Source organism: Tupaia chinensis, unplaced genomic scaffold (assembly GCF_000334495.1).
Source record: "Tupaia chinensis unplaced genomic scaffold, TupChi_1.0 Scaffold000549_1, whole genome shotgun sequence".
Classification (NCBI taxonomy): domain Eukaryota; kingdom Metazoa; phylum Chordata; class Mammalia; order Scandentia; family Tupaiidae; genus Tupaia; species Tupaia belangeri.
The window spans coordinates 1227418-1250425 of record NW_006160061.1 but is presented as its reverse complement, the minus strand read 5'-3'; the positions used below and the strand labels follow the sequence as shown (position 1 = coordinate 1250425).

The window sequence follows — 23008 nt, the reverse complement described above, 5'->3', positions numbered from 1 at the left end:
GTACTCGAACCGTGGTCGACTACATGGGAGTCCAGCGACATAGCCCTTATGCCAACTGCTGGTCTGTAAACTGACAAAATTTAAGAATGAATTGTTGGGAACCAGCAGTTAGCGTAATGGCTATGTCGCTGGACTCCCACGTAGTCGACCGTGGTTCGCGTCCCAGACCCGGCGGCTTAAAACTAACGCCGGGCGCATGTACGTGCATGCCCAAGATCCCAGGAGGAGAATGGAGGAGAAGGGATTGCGGTGTGACTGTCCCCCCTGGGGGGTGATTTATCGCTTTCTGTCTCTATGTCTCTCTCTCTCTGGTGAACGCACGCGCCCTATAGCAAAAACCTCTCCAAAACAAAAAAAGAATGAATTATTTAAGTCATTTTTTTCTATAGTTGAATTTTATACAACTGAAGGTATTGTATTCTTTACCTGCTTTTTTCCTTTATATGAGAGTGAAAGCCAGAGAAAGGAGCTAAGTATTTTTGATAGGGTTACTTTGTTGGGAATCTCCCACCCCTGCATTCTGATTAGCTTGGAATATGGGAATGCAGTTATACACAGCAGCCCCTCTTATTCAGGGTGGCCCAGGAACCTAACTCAAACCCCCAGGTCCAGCCTCCTAAGTCATAGTACTATGTGTGTGCCATCATGACTAGCTTGCGATGTTTTTTTGGCTCAAATTGAATTTGCTCTCCTTTCCACATTTAATTAAAATATTCATTGATGTGACTTCTAGTTGCTGTGTCTAATTTACACTTCTACATGAGTAAGCCTATATTTCAAATATTATAGTGATTACACACAGTTCAGAAGATCAGAAATACAATATGATATTCTGAGCATGAAGTTGGTTTAATTTAAACTGTTTAGGTATTAATCATTTAATTTTCCCTCTCTCTTTCCATTAAGGATTCTGGACTCTGTTTATAATATCCCTGACTGCTGGGTTCTCCTGTTGCAGCTTTTCTTGGACTGTAACTTATTTTGATTCTTTTGAACCAGGAATGTTTCCACCAACTCCTCTTTCACCTGCCAGGTTCAAGTAAGTATTTGTGTAACTTATTTCTATTTTTAACTCACTCCAACTCTGTTGAAAATACCAAAATGAATAGAAGCAAGAGGCTGCATATTTGAGAAACGTTGAGGCTCTAGTCTTTAGCCTATAAAACACAAATGACACAAGATTTTTCACCTTGTGGGTTCAACCTTTATATATATGGAGAAGAATATTTTAGATCCTAAATCTAGATAATGAAAAATTTTTGAATGAGAGTCTGGGAATTATTTAAGAACTGAAAAACTTTGATGACTATTTGTCTTTTGGTAATGGAATTTCACTTAATAGAGCTTATGAAAGCAAAATTAGTGCTAGTTCATGATTGAATGTTCAAATTTATAATAATCTGGGCTTTTTCTCAGGTTCTCAACTTTGTGTAATAATTAACAAGCATTTATGACTCCCAATTTATATGACTAGACCAGATTGGGTGCTTTTCATAATGGAAGAAGATTTTTTTGGTCTGTATTTCAAAAAATCTTAAGAGAATCCAGTTAACAGTGTTCTAATCTAGTGTATTCAGGCCAGGAAAGCTCTAATTTTAAATGTAAGTTTCTAAGTTAGAGTATGTAAAGTATCTGGTTAATTCTACAAATGGGGTTGGAGATGGAAGTTGGTGAACACTAGAAAATAAATTATATTTGCATGTTACATTCTTGTATGCTATTACAGTTGTTATTACTACCAGCTCCAGCCTACTTCACAGTCAGGTTGTAGAGATAAGAACACCTAGTTGAGGACCTTTGTGAATGTGAAGTTATACTAATGACAGTTAATCACCACTGACATTACTGGCTTTTTTTTTTTTTTTTTTCCTTCCAAGGGAGATTTTTGCTATAGGGCACATGTGCTCGTATCACCCTCCGAGAGAGATGGCCGTGGTGCAATCCTTTCTCCTACTTTCTCCGCTTGGGATTTTGGGCACATATACACACGCATTCAGTATGAGGTTTAAGCCACCAGGTCTGGGACTCCACCCATGTTCGACTACGTGGGAATCCAGCTACGTAACTATACGCCATCTGCTGGTCTCACTTATTTTTTTAATTGTTAATAAATTCCTGTTTATTTTTCCTTTCTTCTAAATATATCTTGGAAAATTTTGGCATCTTTCAAATGAAATATGCATGAATGTATGTATCTGTGTGTGTATGTATCTATAAGTACGTTTTAAATGTTTTAACAGGTCCCTATCATACATGAAACATATTGTATACTTACCAATAAATGTATAAATAAGGTGAATAAATGATTAATAATCTAAATTGTCTAAGACTATATTGTCTCTAGACGTAATAGTGCAGTATTAGTCTATAGTTTACATAGGTACCATTCGATTAAAGTATATTTTCCTAAACAATATAATGTTCAATTCAAATTTATATTCTTTTGCTGCCTGTTTACACCAATTACGTATTTAAAAGAAGAATCATATACTTAATTTTATTTATCATTATTATTATTTTTCATTTTACTACAGGGCATGCACTGTCACCAGAGGGAGAGGTGATGGTGTGGCAGGAGAGTGAGGAAGCAAGCCACCAGATAGATACAGGACTTGAACTAGGGTCAATCATGTAGGAGTTCAGCTCCTTAACCACCATACTACCTGCTGGCCTCAACACCAATTACTTTGACAAGGGGTATGAATCTAATGCAGTGAGACTCATAAGTCGCAAACTTAATCCCATTTTTTAAAAACTTTAATCTTACTTCTCCCCTCAGTTCCAGCCCTATGTTTCTAGCTATTTAATAAATCGTACTACTTGGATCTCAGAAAGTACTTTTCACTTAAAGTGATTAAATCTCTAGTCTTTATCTCAAAGACATCAGTGTCTACCTACTTACCAAGACTTAAAACTTTATCCCTTGACCAACTGCAGTCCTTCCTGCCTTTTCAAATGTCACTAGAAGACTTCCTCTTTGCATCCCCTGTGCTTTTGCACGATTGAAGGCCTTGGCTAGTGTGCTTGACTCATTGACCTCTTTTCTTCCAAGCTCTCCCTGAGAATTCTAATTCACACCGTACGTTGCTTATTCTAAAATAGATCTAGTCGTACCTCTCTCTCAAGTCTTCAGTGACTTTCCCATTGCTTTTGAAATCACATCCAACTCCTAAAAATGACTTAACAAACTGTACTCTTCTAACTCCATCTTCAGCTATTTCCCAGATGCACTCTATACTGTACACACCAGATTACTTTGGCACACCCCAAATAAACTATAATTTTGAGATTCCATGACTTTACTCTTGCTGTTCTCTCTTTCTGGAATGTCATTTTCTTAAGAAGTTTCTCTTCCACCACTACTACAATTTATAAGCCTCATATATGTTAGAAGCTTTGGGGATTGGAAAGAACATTTGTGTTCTCTTAAATATCTGCAGTTTTCAGGGCTAACAGATGATGTAGTGGTTACGTCACTGGACTCCTATATCCCTGACCACAGGTCGAGTCCCAAACCCAGTAGCTTGAAACTCACATCAGAGCATGTGTGTTCGTTTCTAAAATTCCTGGAGGAGAATGGAAGAGAAGGGATTGTGTCGTGGTCATCTTCCCTGGGGTGATTTCTTACTTTCCCTCTCACTGTCTCTGTTTCTCTCTCTGGCACGTGCACATACCCTAAGTCAAAAACCTCTTTACAAAGCAAAAAAAGGATCTGCAGCTTTCAAGGCATATAACTTTTAAGAAATACTTTGCATTTTTAATTAAATTAGAGCTAGTAGTCAAGTGCCATCGTTTTCAGTGTCTTTCTGTCATTCAGTTTTAATAAGTCAGATCAGAGACTTACACTTTGTACTAATACAGCCCTTGAGGTAGTTCTGAAATATAAATGAATAAGGCCAGCAGATGGCATGGTGGTTAAGGCACTGGACTTCCACACGCCCGATCGTGGTTTGAGTCCCAGACCTGATGACTTGCTTTTTCACTTTCTCTCTCTTTTTCTCTCTGTTGAGTATGCATGCCTTTTAGCAAACATACAAAAATAATAATAAATTAAATAAATAATAAAAAGGAAATATAAATGAATATAAAATACAAAATGTTTGTATACAAAATGAACGTATGAATTAAATTGAGTTTTATAAGTCATCACCCTGCCCTCTAGTGTTAGTAGAAAATATACAATGACTTCAGATATGTCAGAATAAGCATATTCTTCATTTCACCAGTAGGGAGAGCCCTTGTACAGGAAAAAAACTTTTCTACCTTTTAAGAAAGTTGAAGTCTTCTTAGAAATCAAATTTATATATTTTATTAGTATGTAATATCACACTTTTATAAAAATGTTTTTGTAGCAGATTATTTATTTTAGTACCTAAACTAAAAATATTAATATAAGCACTTTCTTGATTTTATATATACTAATTCAATTCAAGGTCCTTGTTGAAATTCAAAAACAGAAAAATAAGGACAATATAATCAGAGAAAAAGCCAAAATTTAAGTGTTTTCCATTCTTGATGTATAGTTAAAAATTGAAATCAGGTTCAGTGTGTTCATACTGTTTTGTAAGAGTATAAAAATCATGTCCAACTATTTTGTTAAAAGAGTAGTGTTTTGCTACCTTTGCAGACTTAAGCACACGGGCTTTTTTGTTTTTGTTTTGTTGTGTTTTTAAAATTTGTTATCAAGTATGTGCATTGCTGTTGGGATAGAATGAGAAATACCCTCCAGGCTGAATGACCACACCACAGTCCCTTTTGCTCATTTTTGTCTTAGGACTTTGGGCACACTTGCATACACATACATTTAGTGTGTTTTTCAAGCCACTGGATCCAGTACTCTAACTACACAGTTGTGCACATGGGATCTAGCCACCTTAACCATCATTCTACCTGATGGCCCCACCATACAGACTTTTTAAATTTTGTTTTCTTTAACAGAATAATAAGTAGTTCAAGTGAGACAAAATAGAAAGACCATACTTAATTGTATCTGTGTTTCCCTAGAAACATACAAACTTTTTCTTTTCTTTTTTTGGAGAGGTTTTTTGCTATAGGGTGGGTGTGCTCACCAAAAAGACAGAGACAGAGAGACAGAAAGCAAGAAATCACCCCCCCGGGAGGATGGCCACGTCACACTCACTTCTCCTCCATTCTCCTCTCGGGATCTTGGGCACACACGCACATGTGCCTGGCATGAGTTTAAGCCACTGGGTCTGGGACTCGAACCATGGTTGACTACATGGGAATCCAGCGACATAGCTGTTACGTTAACTGCTGGTCCCAAAACATACAAACTTCTTAGAAGAAAAAAATAACATATATTGATATTTAGTAAATATTAAGTGAAACATTAATGAAATCAACAACTTGGATCAATTTATTAGATTTAGAGATAAAAATCCTTATGTTCATTTAAATTGTTCATCATATTCATTATTCTGTATTAAATATATCTCAGAAGTTTTTACTTTTACATAAGCACAAAACTAGGAACTACAAGTAGTAAATGAATGTTGCTAGGTTTATTTTCAGATAGGGACTAAATAGACTTCAGTGGGCATAATTTTCAGAAATATGTTTCCATTCATTTGCAAACTTTGCTCAGTTCAAAAAGTAAAAGGTATACTGAATGTCATTTGCTATAGGGTGGGTGTGCTCACCAAAAAGACAGAGACAGAGAGACAGAAAGCAAGAAATCACCCCCCCGGGAGGATGGCCACGTCACACTCACTTCTCCTCCATTCTCCTCTCGGGATCTTGGGCACACACGCACATGTGCCTGGCATGAGTTTAAGCCACTGGGTCTGGGACTCGAACCATGGTTGACTACATGGGAATCCAGCGACATAGCTGTTACGTTAACTGCTGGTCCCAAAACATACAAACTTCTTAGAAGAAAAAAATAACATATATTGATATTTAGTAAATATTAAGTGAAACATTAATGAAATCAACAACTTGGATCAATAATTTATTAGATTTAGAGATAAAATCCTTATGTTCATTTAAATTGTTCATCATATTCATTATTCTGTATTAAATATATCTCAGAAGTTTTTACTTTTACATAAGCACAAAACTAGGAACTACAAGTAGTAAATGAATGTTGCTAGGTTTATTTTCAGATAGGGACTAAATAGACTTCAGTGGGCATAATTTTCAGAAATATGTTTCCATTCATTTGCAAACTTTGCTCAGTTCAAAAAGTAAAAGGTATACTGAATGTCAACATAAACACACTTCTCTTAGTAATTCATCATTTTCTATCTAAATAGGCATTTCTCACTACATTCTAATTCATTATGCTTTCTCTACACTTCTAAATCAACTTCTTCAGTTTACTTCTTGTTGATTTTCCTTTTTTATTCATTGAATTTTGTCTGATTTTCAAGCAGGCTAATGTAGTGTACATACATGGTATTTTGCATTATAATTATCTGCTTTAATTATAGTTTTAAAGAGTTAACTCATCTAAGTATGTCACCTGCCATTATAAAAATACTGTACACAAGCATAACCCAGAGCCTCTTTTTTTCTTAATTTTACGAGGGTATGTGCACTCAACCAGAGAGAGTGAAAAACACCCACTCTAGGGAATGGCCATGCTCCAATTCCTTCTCTTTTTCTCCTTGTATTTGGGATTTTGAGCATACATACACATATGCCCAGCCTCTGGGTTAGGAACTCTTAACTGCAGTTGGCCATGTGGGATCCACCCACCTCAACCATCATACCACCAGCTGACCCCAGAAGCCAGTGCTTCAGAGAGTTGGGATTTATTCTAGACTCTGCCAGTGACAGCATCAGAACTTTAATTTAAATCCTTCTGGTCGCAGATAAGTATGGATACAAGATTGCCTTGAATTTTTCTTGAACAACTATACCTTTTAAACATATCCTAAAATTGCTAACGATGTCCTAGACATTCGTATTAAAGATTATGGGAGAACTAAGTCCTCCTAAGCCACCTTCAGGTGTGACTTTCAGTCTAGTTCTTTGATTATTTACTGTTGAATCATTGTAAAAGTCATTGTGAAGTGTTTTTTTTTGTTGTTATTTTGTTTTGTTTTTGGTTTATTTTTCTATTTATTCATTCATTTATTTTAATTTGACCAGAGAGAGACAGAGAGAGAGAAAGATTGAGAAAGCAAGCTGCCAGGTCTGGGACTCGAACCGTGGTCAGCCATGTGGGAGTGTCCAGCACCTTAACCACCACGCCACCCGCTGGTCGCTCATTGTGAAGTTTTAAATAGAAAAAATAGTCATGACTTTTCCAACAACCCAATAGGTAAAAAACTCAAGTCCCAGGAGTTTCGGTAACTTGCACAGTATGTCAGATACTACATGTAATATAACTGGCACCTAATTCTATTACGTCCACTGTTTTTGTTTGCCAGACTAGCTAACTTACTTCTTTTCTATTATGCAATGAATCAGTAAGAGGAATTTCACTGATGGAAATAACTGCATTTTATTGACCGTTAAAAGACACTCAACTTCTGCTGTGTGACTGTTTTATACTATGGTGATATCACTAAATTCAGTCAAAATCTGTTAATATCGCACTGTCTTTGTCTTCAGTGTTTTCTCCTAGAGACCAGTTTTCTCCACTTCACACTGTTCTACATTTCACATTATCACTGCACAAACCCCATCTAGTGATGAAATGATGTAGCTACAGGTTCAGTTACTCAGTATGATAAAATTAAAAACTATTCAGTGATTACAATAAATCCTACCTAGGGGAGAAATGTTATTGTATAGTCTAGCAATAAATTTGGTGGAAAAGTAATAATGTAAGTGATGGTTCTAGCAGAAAGCACCATGTGGAATGCTTACTAATTGTAATTAGGAGTCAAAATATATAGTAACAGTAATATGAAAAATTATGAATAAGTTATTTGTCTACCTGTAGTACTTTTTATGTAGATTCATAGACCTAGAGCCAACTTTATTTTTTTTTTTTTTGAGAGAGAGAGAGATTTTTTGCTATACAGCACGTGCACTTGCCAGAGAGAAAGTGAGAAATCCCCCAGGGTGGATGGCCATGCCACAGTCCCTTCTAGGATTTTGGGCATGTGCACACACATGCCAGTGTGAATTTGAAGCCTCTGTGTCTGGGACCCGAACTGTGGCCAGCCATATGAAAACCCAGTGCCTTAAACACCACAACCACCTGCTGGCTCCATAGAGCCAACATCCTTAAAGAAGTTAAGGTTGTTGCTTCATTGCGATCAATAGTGATAATTATAAAAATCTTATTGCTGACATTTAGAAAATGCCCATTTTTTAGATCCAGAACCAAATTTGGCAGCATATACTTCTGTAACATTCAAGCTAAGATATTCACTTGAGGGATATAAAGTTAAAAGGACTGCAGTATTCCAAAGTAAGCCATTCTTGGTGAATAAAATTGCTTTATTCCTTTTAAATCTATAGTTAATTTGCATAATCTAAGCATACAGACTGAAGTGGCACGCAACTCTAGCTAGCATCTAGTGATTGCTATAGTATTATCTATCTACCTTCCTATCTATTTATTTAATTGCCAGAAACACACTCAACAGAGAGAGAAAAAGTTCACCCTAGCCATCTCCTACCCCCTGCAGTGGGCTATGGTAACAGCATGCCCACTGTTACCATAGCCCACTGCTACTCATCTTCTTCCTTATCTCCATCCCGTCAAGATTTTGGGCATGCAAACACATGTTTTCAAGCTGCCAAAGTTGGAATTTAAACTGGCGGGCCACATAAGATTCAACTACCTGTGCACAGTACTATAGGACTGGCCATTAAGGAAGCTTTTTATGTCAATAAGATAGGCCTATTATTTTAAGCTAAAGATACTCACAGAGTCTTATTTCTAAGGAAAAATCAGTGCTTCTATTTATGGTTGTAAGGATGGGGTAACTATTATGGAAATCAAATGCTATTAGAAGTTCTAAATTTCAAGATCAAGCTGGTCAAAGGTTATATAAAAGTAAGTTTTCCGGTGAATTGGATATCTGAATCCAAAGCATGGATTAGTGAATCACTTGAGAAACTTATCTTAAATGATTTTCCCCCTTCAGTTTAGAAATACCATGGAAATAGCATGTCTTGTGCTCATAGCATTGTAGATTTTGAAGAATATCTTGGTTCTTCATAAATCTTCTGTTTACTTCTATGCTAAGAGACTTCTCATTTTAAATCTGACAACTGAATATGAGTCTTTTTGAGGCATAAAATTGTTTTAAAATGATTATCTTACCTTGAGCACACTATTCTGTTCAGTTTGAGGACCTTGAAAATCTGTGTTTATGACAGGAATATTTGTTGAAAGAAGGTAATCATTTTAAATTTCCCTATATAGCTTCATAAAGACAACTAAGCCTTGATAATCATCATTTACATAGCTGTTTTTAATTATCAGGATTAAGCAAAAAGATTATATTTCTATTATAACATGATTCAGGTTTATGTCACAGTCCTTGTAGTTTACTTGCCTCTTAAATAACCAAATGTATGTATTTCCTAAAATGAGGCAGTCTGGGACACACAGTTGTATGTCCATTTTATAGAAATCAGAGCATAAATTCATGTAGAAAAGCTTGAAGTTTAATGTCCACTTCATATGTATATTGTAATTATGGCTCATGGTTAAAATGCAAGGGAAATTCTCAGTGTTATATATGTCATGATGTCTAGGAACACGGTAAGGTACAGGGTTGCATCTTTAATTTTGCTTTTCCGTGAACTTTCTGAAGTCACAGCCTATTTCATATATAAAATCGTCCACCACCTTACTGATGCTACATATTTTCTTTAGATAACTGAGTTATCTACCTCTTTCATCTCTCCTTTTCTAACAGCTAACTGCAAGTGATGTTTGATAAATAACCACATACTCAATTTCAGAAAAATACTCTTAATTTTTATTTAACTTTTTTTTTTTGAGTGGTTTTTGCTATAGGGCACGTGCGCTCGCCAGACACACAGAGACAGACAGAGAGACAGAAAGTGAGAAATCACCCCCCAGGGGGGATGGCCACACTGCAATCCCTTCTCCATTCTCTTCTCCTGATCTTGGGCATGCACACACACATGCCCGGTGTGAGTTTAAGCCACCGGGTCCAGGACTCGAACTGCAGTTGACTACGTGGGAGTCCAGTGACATAGCCATGGACTGCTGGTCCCAATTTAACTTCATTTATATTCAGCCTTATTCTTAAAAAATTTATCGCTTCATAATGCTGTTTGGAATCTGCAAAATAAATTAGAAGTGAGAGAGTGAGAAAGAAAAAGAAAAACACTGATTTTTGTTTGACTTGCTTTTGAGTGAACTATTTTGGGTAACTATAGATAATACATGTGATCTGATATTCTTTGTTATTTTCTATGTAAAGCATTCTATATGTATCTAGATGCTGAGATACTAAATTTAAATAAGATTTGTGTGTGAATATATATTTGTTCTTGTTAATTCTTATTGGGTAGCAGACAGTGAGAATATCTGACATGAATTTCCTGGAAAATTCAGATTTAGAATTAGCATTTCTGAATTTTTGTATTCAACATTAGGATTTTCAACATTAGGATTTTTTTCTTTTTATGTTATCTGAGTTTTCTCTTCTCCTTCTTCTTATTTACATTGAAAGTTTAAAAAGAAGAACAAATAAAATAATAAAATCATAATAGAAAAGTGTTAAGGGTTCTTGGACAGTAATAAAAGCTTTCAGAGGTCAAGAAAAGTGGGTGGCTTATTATTTAAATTACAGGTTTGTTTTCCAAGCATGCTAGATTTAACATTGAACACAAGAACTGACTACTACTCTTTCATACCAATTTTGAAGAGCTGCTTCTTTGTCAAATCAGATTCTTTATTGCAGTGAACTAATGAAACAGATGTCAGATGGCTAATTACAGTAGGAGAGAAAACTACTGACAAAAGAGACAGATCAAGAACTTGGCCTGCTATTTGAGTATCATGAAGTTTAATTATCTAGGGACTGTTTGGAGCTAGCAGTTACATTCCTATCTATTAATGAATGTATCCATGGCACTACACTGCAGCTTCTTGAAGTAAGGGTTAAAATACATGCAGTTAGGCCAGCAGGTGGGTGAAGGTTAAGGCACTGGATTCCACATGACTGACTTCGACTCAAGTCCCAGACCTAATGGCTTGATGAAGCCAAGCACATGTGTGTATATGCCCAAATTTCAGAGGAGGCTGGAGGAGGAAGGCTTGTTGCGTGGCCATTTTTTTGGAATGGTCATTTCTTAACTTCCGGTGAGCTCATATACTCTATAACAAAAAAACTAACCAAAATAATAATGATAATAATACATTCATGTCACAAAATATATTGCTTTAGTGTTCTAAGTGGAGACATACATAGATGTAATAAAATCCTCTGAGAAATCTATTTTTTTGTTCTTTTTGGTTTTGTCTGGTTTTTTTTGAGAGATATTTTTGCTATAGGGTGAGTACGCTTGCTGGAAAGAGACAGAAAGCGAGAAATCACCCCTTAGGGGTATAGCCACACCACAGACCCTTCTCCTCCATACTCCTCTCAGGATTTTGGATACATATGTACACACACGTATCTGACATGAGTTTAAACCACTGGGTCCAGGAATCAAACGACAGTTGACTACATGAAAGTCTGATGATGTAACCATTACTCCATGTGCTGGTCCCTATTTCCTTGTTTTTATAGTGATACAGCTAATGAATTTTTGCTTTGTGCCTCCTTGTAATTATATACTTTTTACAATGTGCATTGTGTATAGGTTACTTGAAATGCACAGGTGTCTATAGGCACAGAGTAACACTGATAAATACTTGCCATTTTGTACTTAGAATCCTTTCTGTGTGTTCAACAATCTTTGTAAATAATGGGAGGCAACATGGTATAGTCTTTTAAGTCAAAAGAGGTGACTTGCAAATCCAGTCTACTCCATATACTAGCAGAAGGATGTTTGAGCAGGACAGTTAGCGTCTCTGAGTCCTTATTTTCTCATCCCTAAAATGGGATAAAAGCAATGCTGTTTGCCCTTATAGGCAATAAGTTCATAGTTAAAGCAACAGATACGTCAAATGAGGTAGATGTTTTGCCTGCCAGAGCTGTTCTTTGCTTGAAAATATCAAGCTGAAAGGCTTAAACTTGGCCTACCATGCTTGCCAATTATCTTTTCTTGAGTAATTGTTATTTATTCTGAAATTTTATCCTTTCTATTTTTTTCCCTTCCTGGTCTTTTGATATGAAGATGTTTTTTTGGCGTTTTTTGGGTTTTTTTTTTGGAGAGATTTTCACTATAGGGCACGTGCGCTCGCTCGCCAGACAGAGACATAAAGACAGAAAGCGAGAAATCATCCCCCGGGGGGATGGTCACAACGCAGTCCCTTCTCCTCCATTCTCCTCTCGGGATCTTGGGCACGCACGCACACGTGCCCGGCGTGAGTTTTAAGCCACTGGGTCCGGGACGCAAACCGCAGTCGACTATGTGGGAGTCCAGCGACATAGCCGTTACGCTAACTGCTGGTTCCCAAGATATTCTTTTTTTTTCTAATGACAAGAAATGGTTTGTTTGTTTGTTTATCTATCTATCTATCTATTTAATTAATTAAATTTGACCAGAGAGGGGATAGAACAAGAGGGAGAGGAAAAGTGAAAAAGAAAGCCACCAGGTCCAGGACTTGGACCACAGTCACCCCCATGTGGGAGTCCAGCGCACTTAACCACCACACCACTTGCTGACCCCAATAACATGAAATCTTGAGGCTTGGGAATCCCTTTTTTTTTTTTTTTTTTTCCTTTTTTTGGAGGGGTTTTTTGCTATAGAGCCCGTGCACTCGCCAGAAAGACAGAGAGAGAGAAACAGAAAGCGAGAAATCACCCCCCCCTCCGGGGGTAATGGCCACACTGCAATCCCTTCTCCTCCGTTCTCCTCTCATGATCTTGGGCATGCACACAAACGCACCCGGCATGAATTTAAGCCTCTAGGTCCAGGACTCGAACCGCGGTTGACTACATGGGAATCCAGCGACATAGCCATTATGCTAACTGCTGGCTCCAAAATCCCATTTTTTTTTGTAAGTTTTCTCTGGCTTCCTAGTCAGTAAGGACATTTATCAAATGAAAGTAGTGCCTAACACAAACAGTTGTCTTCAAGCAAAATTCTACCATGACACACTTGTGAATAAAGTTAACATGTCTTATATTCTGTATATATTTTGCAACTGTATAGACTATTATGTAGGTAAAATAGACTAAGTTAATATGCAGTTTCATTCAACAAGAATTTTTTTTTATTTGTCAAAGGGCCCTTTAGCTCCAGAGAGATAGAGAAGTCATCCCTCAGTGGAACATGGTAACACCGCAGTCCTTTCTCCTCTGTTCCTTCATACCATTGAGGTTTTTGGGAATGCATGTACAAAGGCCTGGCATGTATTCCAAGTTGTTGGGACCGAATTAAAACCTGTCAGCCATGTAGAATTTAGCTCCTTTAGCTACTAAGCTATAAGACCTGCCTAAGGACTAGGGAGAAATGTAAACATGTTGGAATAGTCACTTTGCAAATTAAATTACATTGAATATATAAAAAGAACTTGAAATAAAATAAGATGAAAAAAATCTTGTAAATTTTGAAATAAAATGTAAGGCCTTCAGACTTAAACATTTCCATTGTATTGCTGTGAGATTGTGGGATTATTTTTTATTTTTTATTTTTCTTCCCACCTGTTCTAGTAGTGTAGTCCAGATTAGAAATATACATGGCATAAAAAGAATATCAGATTAGCTTGGCAGGGCTGGGTATTATCTACCTACTTTTTCAGGTTAGGCAGTATTGGTAATAAATAATGCTGTAGTTTTACTTATTTTGGGTGTAAATTTGTTATGTGATTAAGTTTCCAAGCTAGACTTTATTGTGTGGTATATAAGAAATGATAATCTCTTCACTTTATTTAAATTACATATTAAAGGAAAGTGTTCTTCCTGATCAGCCTTATCATTCTTGTGGGATTTATTCCCTTCCTTTTCCTTATATATTTCTTTTGAAATTGTAGAACTAATGAGCAAAAATTCTCTATACTCTATTCAATCTTATCAAACCTTTCTACTGTGTTACCATTTCCCTAGCAATGTATGCCCGCTTAGATAATGGAAATAAATGGTCATTATAAAGTATTCTTGTAACAGTAAAAATCCCTAATAGACTCCATGATGAAATTGAATAAAACAATACACAGATGATTTAGACCAGTAAGATTTTCATTTTTGTTTTTTGTTTCTTTGTTTTGTTTGAGCTTTTTCCATGGGGTGTGTGCACTTGCCTGAGGGCAACAGAGAGAGACAGTGAGAGGAAAAGTGAGAAATCACCCACCATGGGGCATGGCCATGCCACAAGCCCTTGTCTATTCTCGCCAGGTTTTGGACATGCATTGGCACATGCCTGATAAGATTTTTTTTTTTTTTTGAGAAGTTTTAGCTATAGGACACATGCACTCAACAGAAAGGCAGAGACAGAAAGCAAGAAATCACCTCCGCCCCCCTAGGAGGGATGGCCATGCCGCAATCCATTCTCCTCTTGAGATCTTGAGCACACATGCACACGCACCCAGCATGAGTTTAAGCCACTGGATCCAGGACTCGGACAACATAGCCATTACACCATCTGCTGGTCCCAGCCTGATGAGATTTTTAAGCTGCAGGATTTAGGACTTGAACTACTCTCAGCCATGTGGGAATCCAGAGTTTTAACCACTTTGTCACCTGCTGACCCAAAGGTTTTAATTTTTAATTTGAGCAAGGCCAATATAGATTTATTTTTACACACATACACAAATTAAAGCTAAAAAGAATTGGTTATAGACAAATGCCTTTTGCATTTCATATTATGAGTGAGTATCAAGCTAAGGATCACAGATATTTGCCCGTTAATCCAAACATATGAAATTAGTTTTATGTATTACATCATGTTCAGTAGAACTTGTGTGACAGCAAAACTGAAGCAGGTTGGTTCTCGTAGTCATCATAGAATAAGAGATGTGCCTTTGCAGGTAGTTATGGTCTCATTGAAAACCATTTCAATTAAGTAAACTGTCAGATTGAGAATTGAAGTGTCTATTATTTTTATATACATATACAAATCTAGCTTTGCCAGTCATATGGACCTGTACTCAAAGAAAAAATAGAGTTCCTAGGACCAGTAGTTAGCGTAATGGCCATGTCACTGGACTCCCACGTAGTCGACCGTAGTTCACATCCCGGACCTGGTGGCTTAAACTCACACCGGGCGCGTTTACATGCGTGCCCAAGATCCTGAGAGGAGAATGGAGGAGAAGGGATTGCGGCGTGGCCATCCCCCCTTGGGGGATGATTTCTTGCTTTCTGTCTCTCTCTCTCTCTCTCTCTCTCTTTCTCTGGCGAGTGAACGCGCCCTATAGCAAAAATCTCTTAAAAAAAAAAAAAAAAACAAGAAAAAATAGAGTTCTTTACCACATTTAAAAATGGTATAATTAGGATAAATATTTTAAATAATGTGTATTTTAAGATAGATCCAAGTGAGAAGAGTAGAGCAGATAAACACTGTGGTAATTAAAAAAAAAAAACATTTATGATATAATAATAGTTACATCTTAGGTTATGGAGACACACTAGGACTGAAACAGTAAAGAAGCATGGGATAGATGTCCAATACTATATTTTTAACATGTGTATTAATGTGTAAACTTCTGGGAAACATTTCCAGGTCATCGCATTTTCAATACAAACTATTGGTGTGCCTATCATACCAAATACACTTCCTTTTTTTGATTTGTATTTTTTCTTTTTCTCTAGGAAATTGACTGGACATTCTTTCCACATGGGCTATAGCATGGCGATTTTGAATGGCATTGTAGCTGCTTTTACCATAGCATGGTGCTTCATGTAATCCCACACTGGAGTAATATCGTCGTCAAAATGTAGTCGTGATTGCTTTCTAATAACAAGAAAGAATATCATTGTCTACTTAGAAGACTGAGAAACCTGCTTTTATGTGGTTCAGATACATGTTATAATCATCATTACAGAAGACCTTTTAAAGCATCATTCTATAATAATGAGTCTTGGCATTGGGAATATCTGAGTATTAAGTTTCAAGTGCTTTCTTAAAAGTATAAGATGTTTACCTCATCTTTTTACTTTTTTGTGTGTAGTTCTTAAAATTATAGAAAACATTCTAAAAAAAATCAAACTCAGAAACTTGAATACTGAGCAATGCCTACTTTTCTGTGTATATACTACATTTTTCTAAGACACTGATTTTACTCTTTAATTGCAATAGAAGTGTTTTTTATTTATCCATTACATTAGAGAAGCAAATAATGCCTATTCCTCCAACATTTTATAGAAGCTTCTTTAAAACAGAATATTTAGTTTTTGATATTCATATAATCAATAGAAGGTACATTTATATTTTTTAAGGGGCATAGTTTCTTGTGTTTTTTAATGTATTTTCCTACCATGTATTCAATTTATATGTTTTTAAAATTACTGCATCTTGACAACTGTAAAAGTTATTTCTTAGCTGGTGCAAGCCTAATACCTGCCATTTTTGCCAGGTATGTGTCTTTTTAAAAAAGTGAAAAAATACATTGACTAAAGTAAATTTATTTTTTAACAAAAAAGACTTTTTTAAAAAAGAAAGCTATTTAAGTCATTTAAATGTTAAGAAATTTGAAACTGTTTACTGTTTCTGTGTCCACAATTTCAAATATTTATCTTGGTGTATATATATATATGGTTTTTTGAACAGAATTTGCATCAATGATTTTGTTTTTAATAAATATAGACCTGAAATTTTTGTATGTAGAAATGCTTGAACTAGTTTGTTTTAACTTCAAAACTTTGTTACTTAAGTAGAAAATGTATTTTGATGCTTTGTACGTGTGTGTGTACATATGTACCAGAGATTTTCAGAAAGGTCATGGAAAATATGTAGTATTTTAAAAAAATGTGTTGGTGCCCCAAACTTGTATGTTAATTGTATTTTCCATGAACTTCATGAAGTCCTAACATATATGTCTAAATATTGGTCCTATAGCTTAAGTATTTCTACCAGAATTGTAAAGCTTAAGCCACAAACCTACTTTTGGCTTCTTTAATTGAGGCAACACCTAAAAATTCTTTTAGGTTGTTAAATAGGTATCAACAACCAAAAAAGACAACTGTTCATTACGGTTCACTCTTGACTGATCAGTTTCCACACACATACTCTTTGTTTCATATTTAATTTCCAAAATTACTCATACATAATAATGCAGCCATCTTTTACTACATTCATTGCCAAGGTCAGGACGTTCAGGTTATTTCCTTTCTAATTGTGCCATATTCTCATTAATACCTGAAAATTACATTAAAATCATTTTAATATTTGTTGATACAAGAGGACAAGAAAGATACAAGGAATTTGTTAAAATGCATACTGTATATTACTGAGCAGGAAATTAGTCAATGCTTTTGTTACTACCTTGGCTAATTAGGTTTCTTACCTGTTAAAGAGACCAAAGCTTTTTTTTTTCCGGGGAGGGGGGTTGCTATGGGGCACGTGCACTTATCAGAAAGAGACAGAAAGCGAGAAATCACCCCCCAGAGGAGATGGCCATGCCACAGTCCCTTCTCCATTCTCCTCTTGGGATCTTGGGCACGCACGCATGTGCACCCAGCGTGAGTTTAAGCCACCAGGTTCGGGACTTGAACCAAGGTCGACTACATGGAAGTTCAGCGACATAGCCATTACGCTAAGCGCTGGTTCCACCAAAGCTTTATTTCTAACACCATCTGAGTCCTCATGTTAATGTGAGGAAATAGCCAGACACGAGCAGGGATGGGACTAGAGAGTTCTGTGGGCCCCAGATAAAGGGAAGTAACCAAGAACATCCTGAAAAGACAAAAGGGGGTTGAGGGATAAGCCACCTGGATATTACAGAGCCTTTGCAGGCGTGTAAGTGACAGATATATGACCTTCCTGTGGTGGCATTAATGAGTGAGTGTGCATGATACCTAATGGGACGTTCGCAGTGCTATGACAAAGTATGATCTAACCACCAGGTTCAGGTGTGGTCAGGTCAGCAACCAAGAAAATAGGTGCAAATACTCACTTGAGTAAGAATTCACAACATGGCATCGAAGGCTATGCCCCAGTCGGTGTCAGCCTACTCCATAACTGGTGTACTTTTGCCTAAGGTTTTGCTCGCTTGGTTCATGCTTAATCCTGTCTCCTGACTGAATTATTTCCCCCAAGAAGATAAGAACAGCAGAAATCATCAGTCATCCCCAGCTACTGGTAACACTGGTTCTTTGGCCACCGAATATGGTAGTGCTAGGACAGACCCAGTCCTGTTTTCCCTCTTTATGCTGCCTTGCTTGTGTAGCCACAACTGTATTAAAAAGTTAAAATTGGAACCAACAGTTAGCACAATGGCTATGTCGCTGGACTCCCATGTAGTTGACCATGGTTTGAGTCCTGGACCTGGTGGCTTAAACTCAGGCTGGGTGCGTGTGCATGCGTGCCCAAGATCCCAAGAGGAGAATGGGGGAGAAGGGATTGCGGCGTGGCCATCCCCCCTGGGGGGTGATTTCTTGCTTTCTGTCTCTCTGTCTCTGTCTTTATGGAGAGCACACACGCCCTATAGCAAAAACCTCTCCAAAAAAATAAAAGTTAAAGTATCCTAACATGGTGACCCACTTTTTTGTGTTGGATAAAAACAATGCACTGCCTCCAGAAAGTCTCCACTTTTAGTGTTCAGCTGGCTTCATAAGGCTTCAGTAGATTATTCCAGTATTTGGAAATAATAGCTGATAAGGTACATCATAAGAGGTGTCAACAATATAAGAACTAAGCACCTTGTCTTACCATCCTTCCAAGCATTAAGTTCTTTGGTTAGAACAATGTCGATGTGGGAAGTCAGGATAATACATGTTACTCAGTATGTCCATAAATAGTGGTGCTGCCAGAGGTAAAGAAAGCAATCTTAGAGGGTATTTATGTCCTCAATTACCATTGAGGCCAAATTGCTTAAGTGCTGTCCCTTGCAATTCAGTTCATTGGCTATCAGGTTATTGGCTCATTTCCCAAAATATATGATAAAAAAGCTTTTGGCAGAGGAGCAGGGTGGGAGAGAAAATGGGGTTGTGGGGAAGAGCCACAGGGAGAGCAAGGCAGCAATAGCCAGAGAACCTCTGAAAACAGTTTTATCTGATGACTACCTTTGTCATCCTGGCACTCTGCTTCCACTAACCGGTGGTTTGACAGATGGAGACAAACATTTACTGTGTAGGTTATCTTGTCTACCTGATTTTCAGAGCTTCTTTCACAGTGAGGACTCTTATGAATATTTGCATAGCTTAGAAATATTCTTTCTAGATCTATTTTTAAGAGTTTTATTTATTTATTATTATTATTTTTTTTTGAGAGGTTTTTGCCATAGGGCACATGCGCTTGCCAGGCAGAGAGAGACAAAGAGACAGCAAGAAATCACCCCCCAGGGGGGATGGCCACGCTGCCATCCCTTCTCCATTCTCCTCTGGGGATCTTGGGCACGCACGCACACGTGCCTGGTGTGAGTTTTAAGCCACCGGGTCCAGGACGCGAACCGCGGTTGACTACATGGGAGTCTAGTGACATAGCCATTAAGCCAACTGCTGGTCCCGATTATTACTTAATTTGCTATAGAGCACGAACACTAACTAGAGAAGAAAAGTGAGAATGCAAGTCGCCAGGTCTGAGACTCAAAACTGTGGTTAGTCATATGTGAGTCCAGCACCTTAACACCACCACCTGCAGACCCACATTCTGGATCTATTTTAAGAGACTCGTCTATATACTCCTTCCTAACCAGCTTTTATTTTTATTTCCTTTTTTTACAGTCCCCTGACACTGCAGCCAAACTAATTCATCCTCCATGAACATTCATAATTCTTGTATTTCTTCTAGCCAAGGAAACAATATGAACTGCTTCAAGTTCTCCCTAGGATTTTTCTTTGCTCTCCTTTACTGTCTCCCATGAACAGAGGGTTTAATGCCGCACCACCACCTCATTTTTAGCTGGTACTAACATACTATACAGAACTATAAATCAGGCTTGAATTATTCTCTAGCAGCGGTAAATTATCAAACTCATATGAGACCAGAATTGTGGATGAATGGAGAGAGGTGGCATGCCAGGAGAAAGTGTGGAAATGTCATTAGTCAAACTTGGGCCTTCACAACTGGCTCAGGACACTTACTGTGGAGGATGAGATTCAAAAGACATATCTAGGGACCAGCAGTTAGCTTAATGGCTATGTCGCTGGACTCCCACGTAGTCGACCGTGGTTTGCGTCCCGGTTCCGGTGGCTTAAACTCAACGCCGGGCGCATGTGCGTGCGTGCCCAAGATCCTGAGAGGAGAATGGAGGAGAAGGGATTGCGGCATGGCCATCCCCCCCTGGGGGGCTGATTTCTCGCTTTCTATCTCTCTGTCTGTCGAGCGAGCTCATGCGCCCTATAGCTAAAAAAAAAAACCCCCCCAAAAAAAAAAAAAAAAAAAAAAAAAAGACAAGACATATCTATGCCAATAGTTACCAAGGACAGTTTTTCTTCCAGTGGCAAGATTTAGCAGTTGAGCTAAATATCTAGCAAAGATTGGAGATGTTTTTGATTGTCATAATTTGTTGATGTTAACTGATCACTCACTAGTTGACAGAGGCCAGGGTTGCTGATAAACAATAATCCAGTCCAAAATGTGAATAAGCCCATAGTTGAGGATCCATGAGTTATGTTCATGACTGGGTCAATAAGATAAAATTTCATTCAGAGGGACCAGCAGTTAGTGTAATGACTATGTTGCTGGACTCCCACATAGTCGACCGCGGTTCACGTCCTGGACCCGGTGGCTTAAAAAACTCACACCAGGCACATGTGCGTGCATGCCCAGATCCTGAGAGGAGAATGGAGGAGAAGGGATTGCAGCGTGGCCATCCCACCTGGGCGGTAATTTCTCACTTTTTGTCTCTCTGTCTGTCTGGTGAGCACATGCGCCCTATAGCAAAAACCTAAAAAAAAAAAAAAAATTTTCATTCAGAATGGACAGTTGGGTCACAAGGGTTACCCAGAGTTCCAAAGCAGGTATTTGTGCTCTGAAAGGCCCAATAGAAAGAGCTGCTTCTCAAAAGTAGAAAGTTCATTTGTTTAAGAGGACTTATCTGTCCTAGGGACCTCTGCCTGGCAAGGTCTGCTATAAATGCTAGCCTTTAAATACTATGAACGTATATATTACTGAAATTTCCTGTATAATGTTGCTCTGGCCAAAGAATTCTATTGACAGAGTTCTCAAAAATGATTTTCTTCCTGTCTCTATAGGCTGCCTGTTTTTGTACTCCAGGGAGAAATGCTTTCATGAGATTTCACAGAAGTGCTGCTATTGAATTGGAAGCTAAGACCACATCTGGCCATTTCAAATTCCTAATACTACTGGGCTAGTAGGCAAAATGAGTGTTAGGTATTGACAGCCTGGTTTATAATTCACCAAGGGGAAATCAAGTTACTGTAATATAATGGGAGCCTGAAGGAATATGTAACAAAACCCCAAAGGCCCTAAGTTGCTTCCTTGTTAGACTCTCATATTTAGTTTGTGGAATATTACAACTTTATGCTGGGAAAGTCTCAAGTTTTACTCACCCTAGTGTGTGCTCAAGATCCCGAGAAGAGAATGGAGAAAGGGTTGTGGCGTGACCGTCCCCCCTGAGGGGGTGATTTCTCGCTTTCTGTCTCTATGTCTCTCTCTGTCTGGCAAGCGCACGCGCCCTATAGCAAAAACCCCTCCAAAAAAAAAAAAAAGTAAAAAAATAAGCCTCCACAGGAAAGTATTATAAGCTATTGAATCATTGGAATAAAGACCTAAATTATATAAAATTGCTGGTCACTTCTCTGTGTAAAGTATTCAGCAATATGAGAGGGTTTGTCAAAGATCAGTGCTTATAATAATATTCATTAAAGTTGTGTAAATCAAAATGTCCAAATTATCAGATAACACTAAAGTCTTCTAGGTATTGGAATTTGGAAAAACAAGAATACCCTAGAAAGTCATTCAAGTGAGCAGAAAATGAGAGATGTCTGACATTGGACACAACTTGGTAATATTATGAGAGGGGAAAATTCTATACATTCGTAAGGGACCACCAGGAAAGCATTAGAAATGAACTGGAATACATACTTTAAACCTAGTTTCTGGTCTCTTCTCAAGTATCAGAAACATTTTTAATCCATGCTGAAAAGATAGACCAAAATTAAGAATAAGTCAATTAGTGGTTTGTTAAATAATAGAGGAATAAATGGCATTATATTGGACTTGTGCCAATTCCTAACATATAAGGATAATAAAGGATCTTCAGAGTTCATACAAGTGGTAGTTTCAAAAGAAAAATATTCCTCAATGCATTGCGAACTTATGAAATAAAGTTTCTACCTAAAGATAGTATGAGATGAAAATCTGGATAGCTTTGATGAAGTTTTATAAAACCTTAAGTGATGAATGTTGAAGTTTCTGAAGGTAGAATGCTTCAGAGAGAATTAATCTCATGGAGGAAAAGAGTCATGGGAAGTAAGGAGTTGTTTTGTGCTATGAGGGACAGTATTGAGCTGGATGTGGGGAAGAGTATCGGGCTGAATGAGCTACTACCATACAAGCCTTTTCTTTTCAACACAACTTAATCATCCTTTTCCTTGACATGTCTCTTTTCCAAATTTATGCTCCTACTTCTATTCCAGAAATTGACTTTGTTTTACACTTGCTTATATAGAATTAACTGCTAACTGGGCCAGTTAATCCTGGACTCACTAAGTCATATTTTCTCTCTCTTTAAAGAAGACCACAAGGCCACTTGTCATTTTGGAGTGAGTTCCAATAGTGAGCTGCTATTTGGTCCACTGTAATATGCCAGAAATCGCATGATTTTTTTTTTTTAATGTAGGGTGGGTGCACTCGCCAGAGAGACTGAGAC

The 23008-nt window shown here is 37.5% G+C and overlaps 1 protein-coding gene across 2 annotated transcripts in view; it reads left to right on the top strand.

Annotated features, from left to right (window-relative positions):
- Positions 1–16569, top strand: part of ARL6IP6 (ARF like GTPase 6 interacting protein 6) — a 37450-nt gene extending 20881 nt beyond the window's left edge. Inside the window, exons 3-4 of one of the 2 annotated variants that reach the window (XM_006157619.3) lie at positions 907–1039; positions 15825–16569. In XM_006157619.3, the coding sequence (XP_006157681.1) occupies positions 907–1039; positions 15825–15918 (227 nt within the window). In that variant the 3' untranslated portion in view covers positions 15919–16569. Of the gene's footprint in view, positions 1–906; positions 1040–1877; positions 2283–15824 lie in introns of those variants that run through there. The other variant, XM_027775348.1, reaches the window with a different exon arrangement.
- Positions 16570–23008: the final 6439 nt, after the last annotated feature.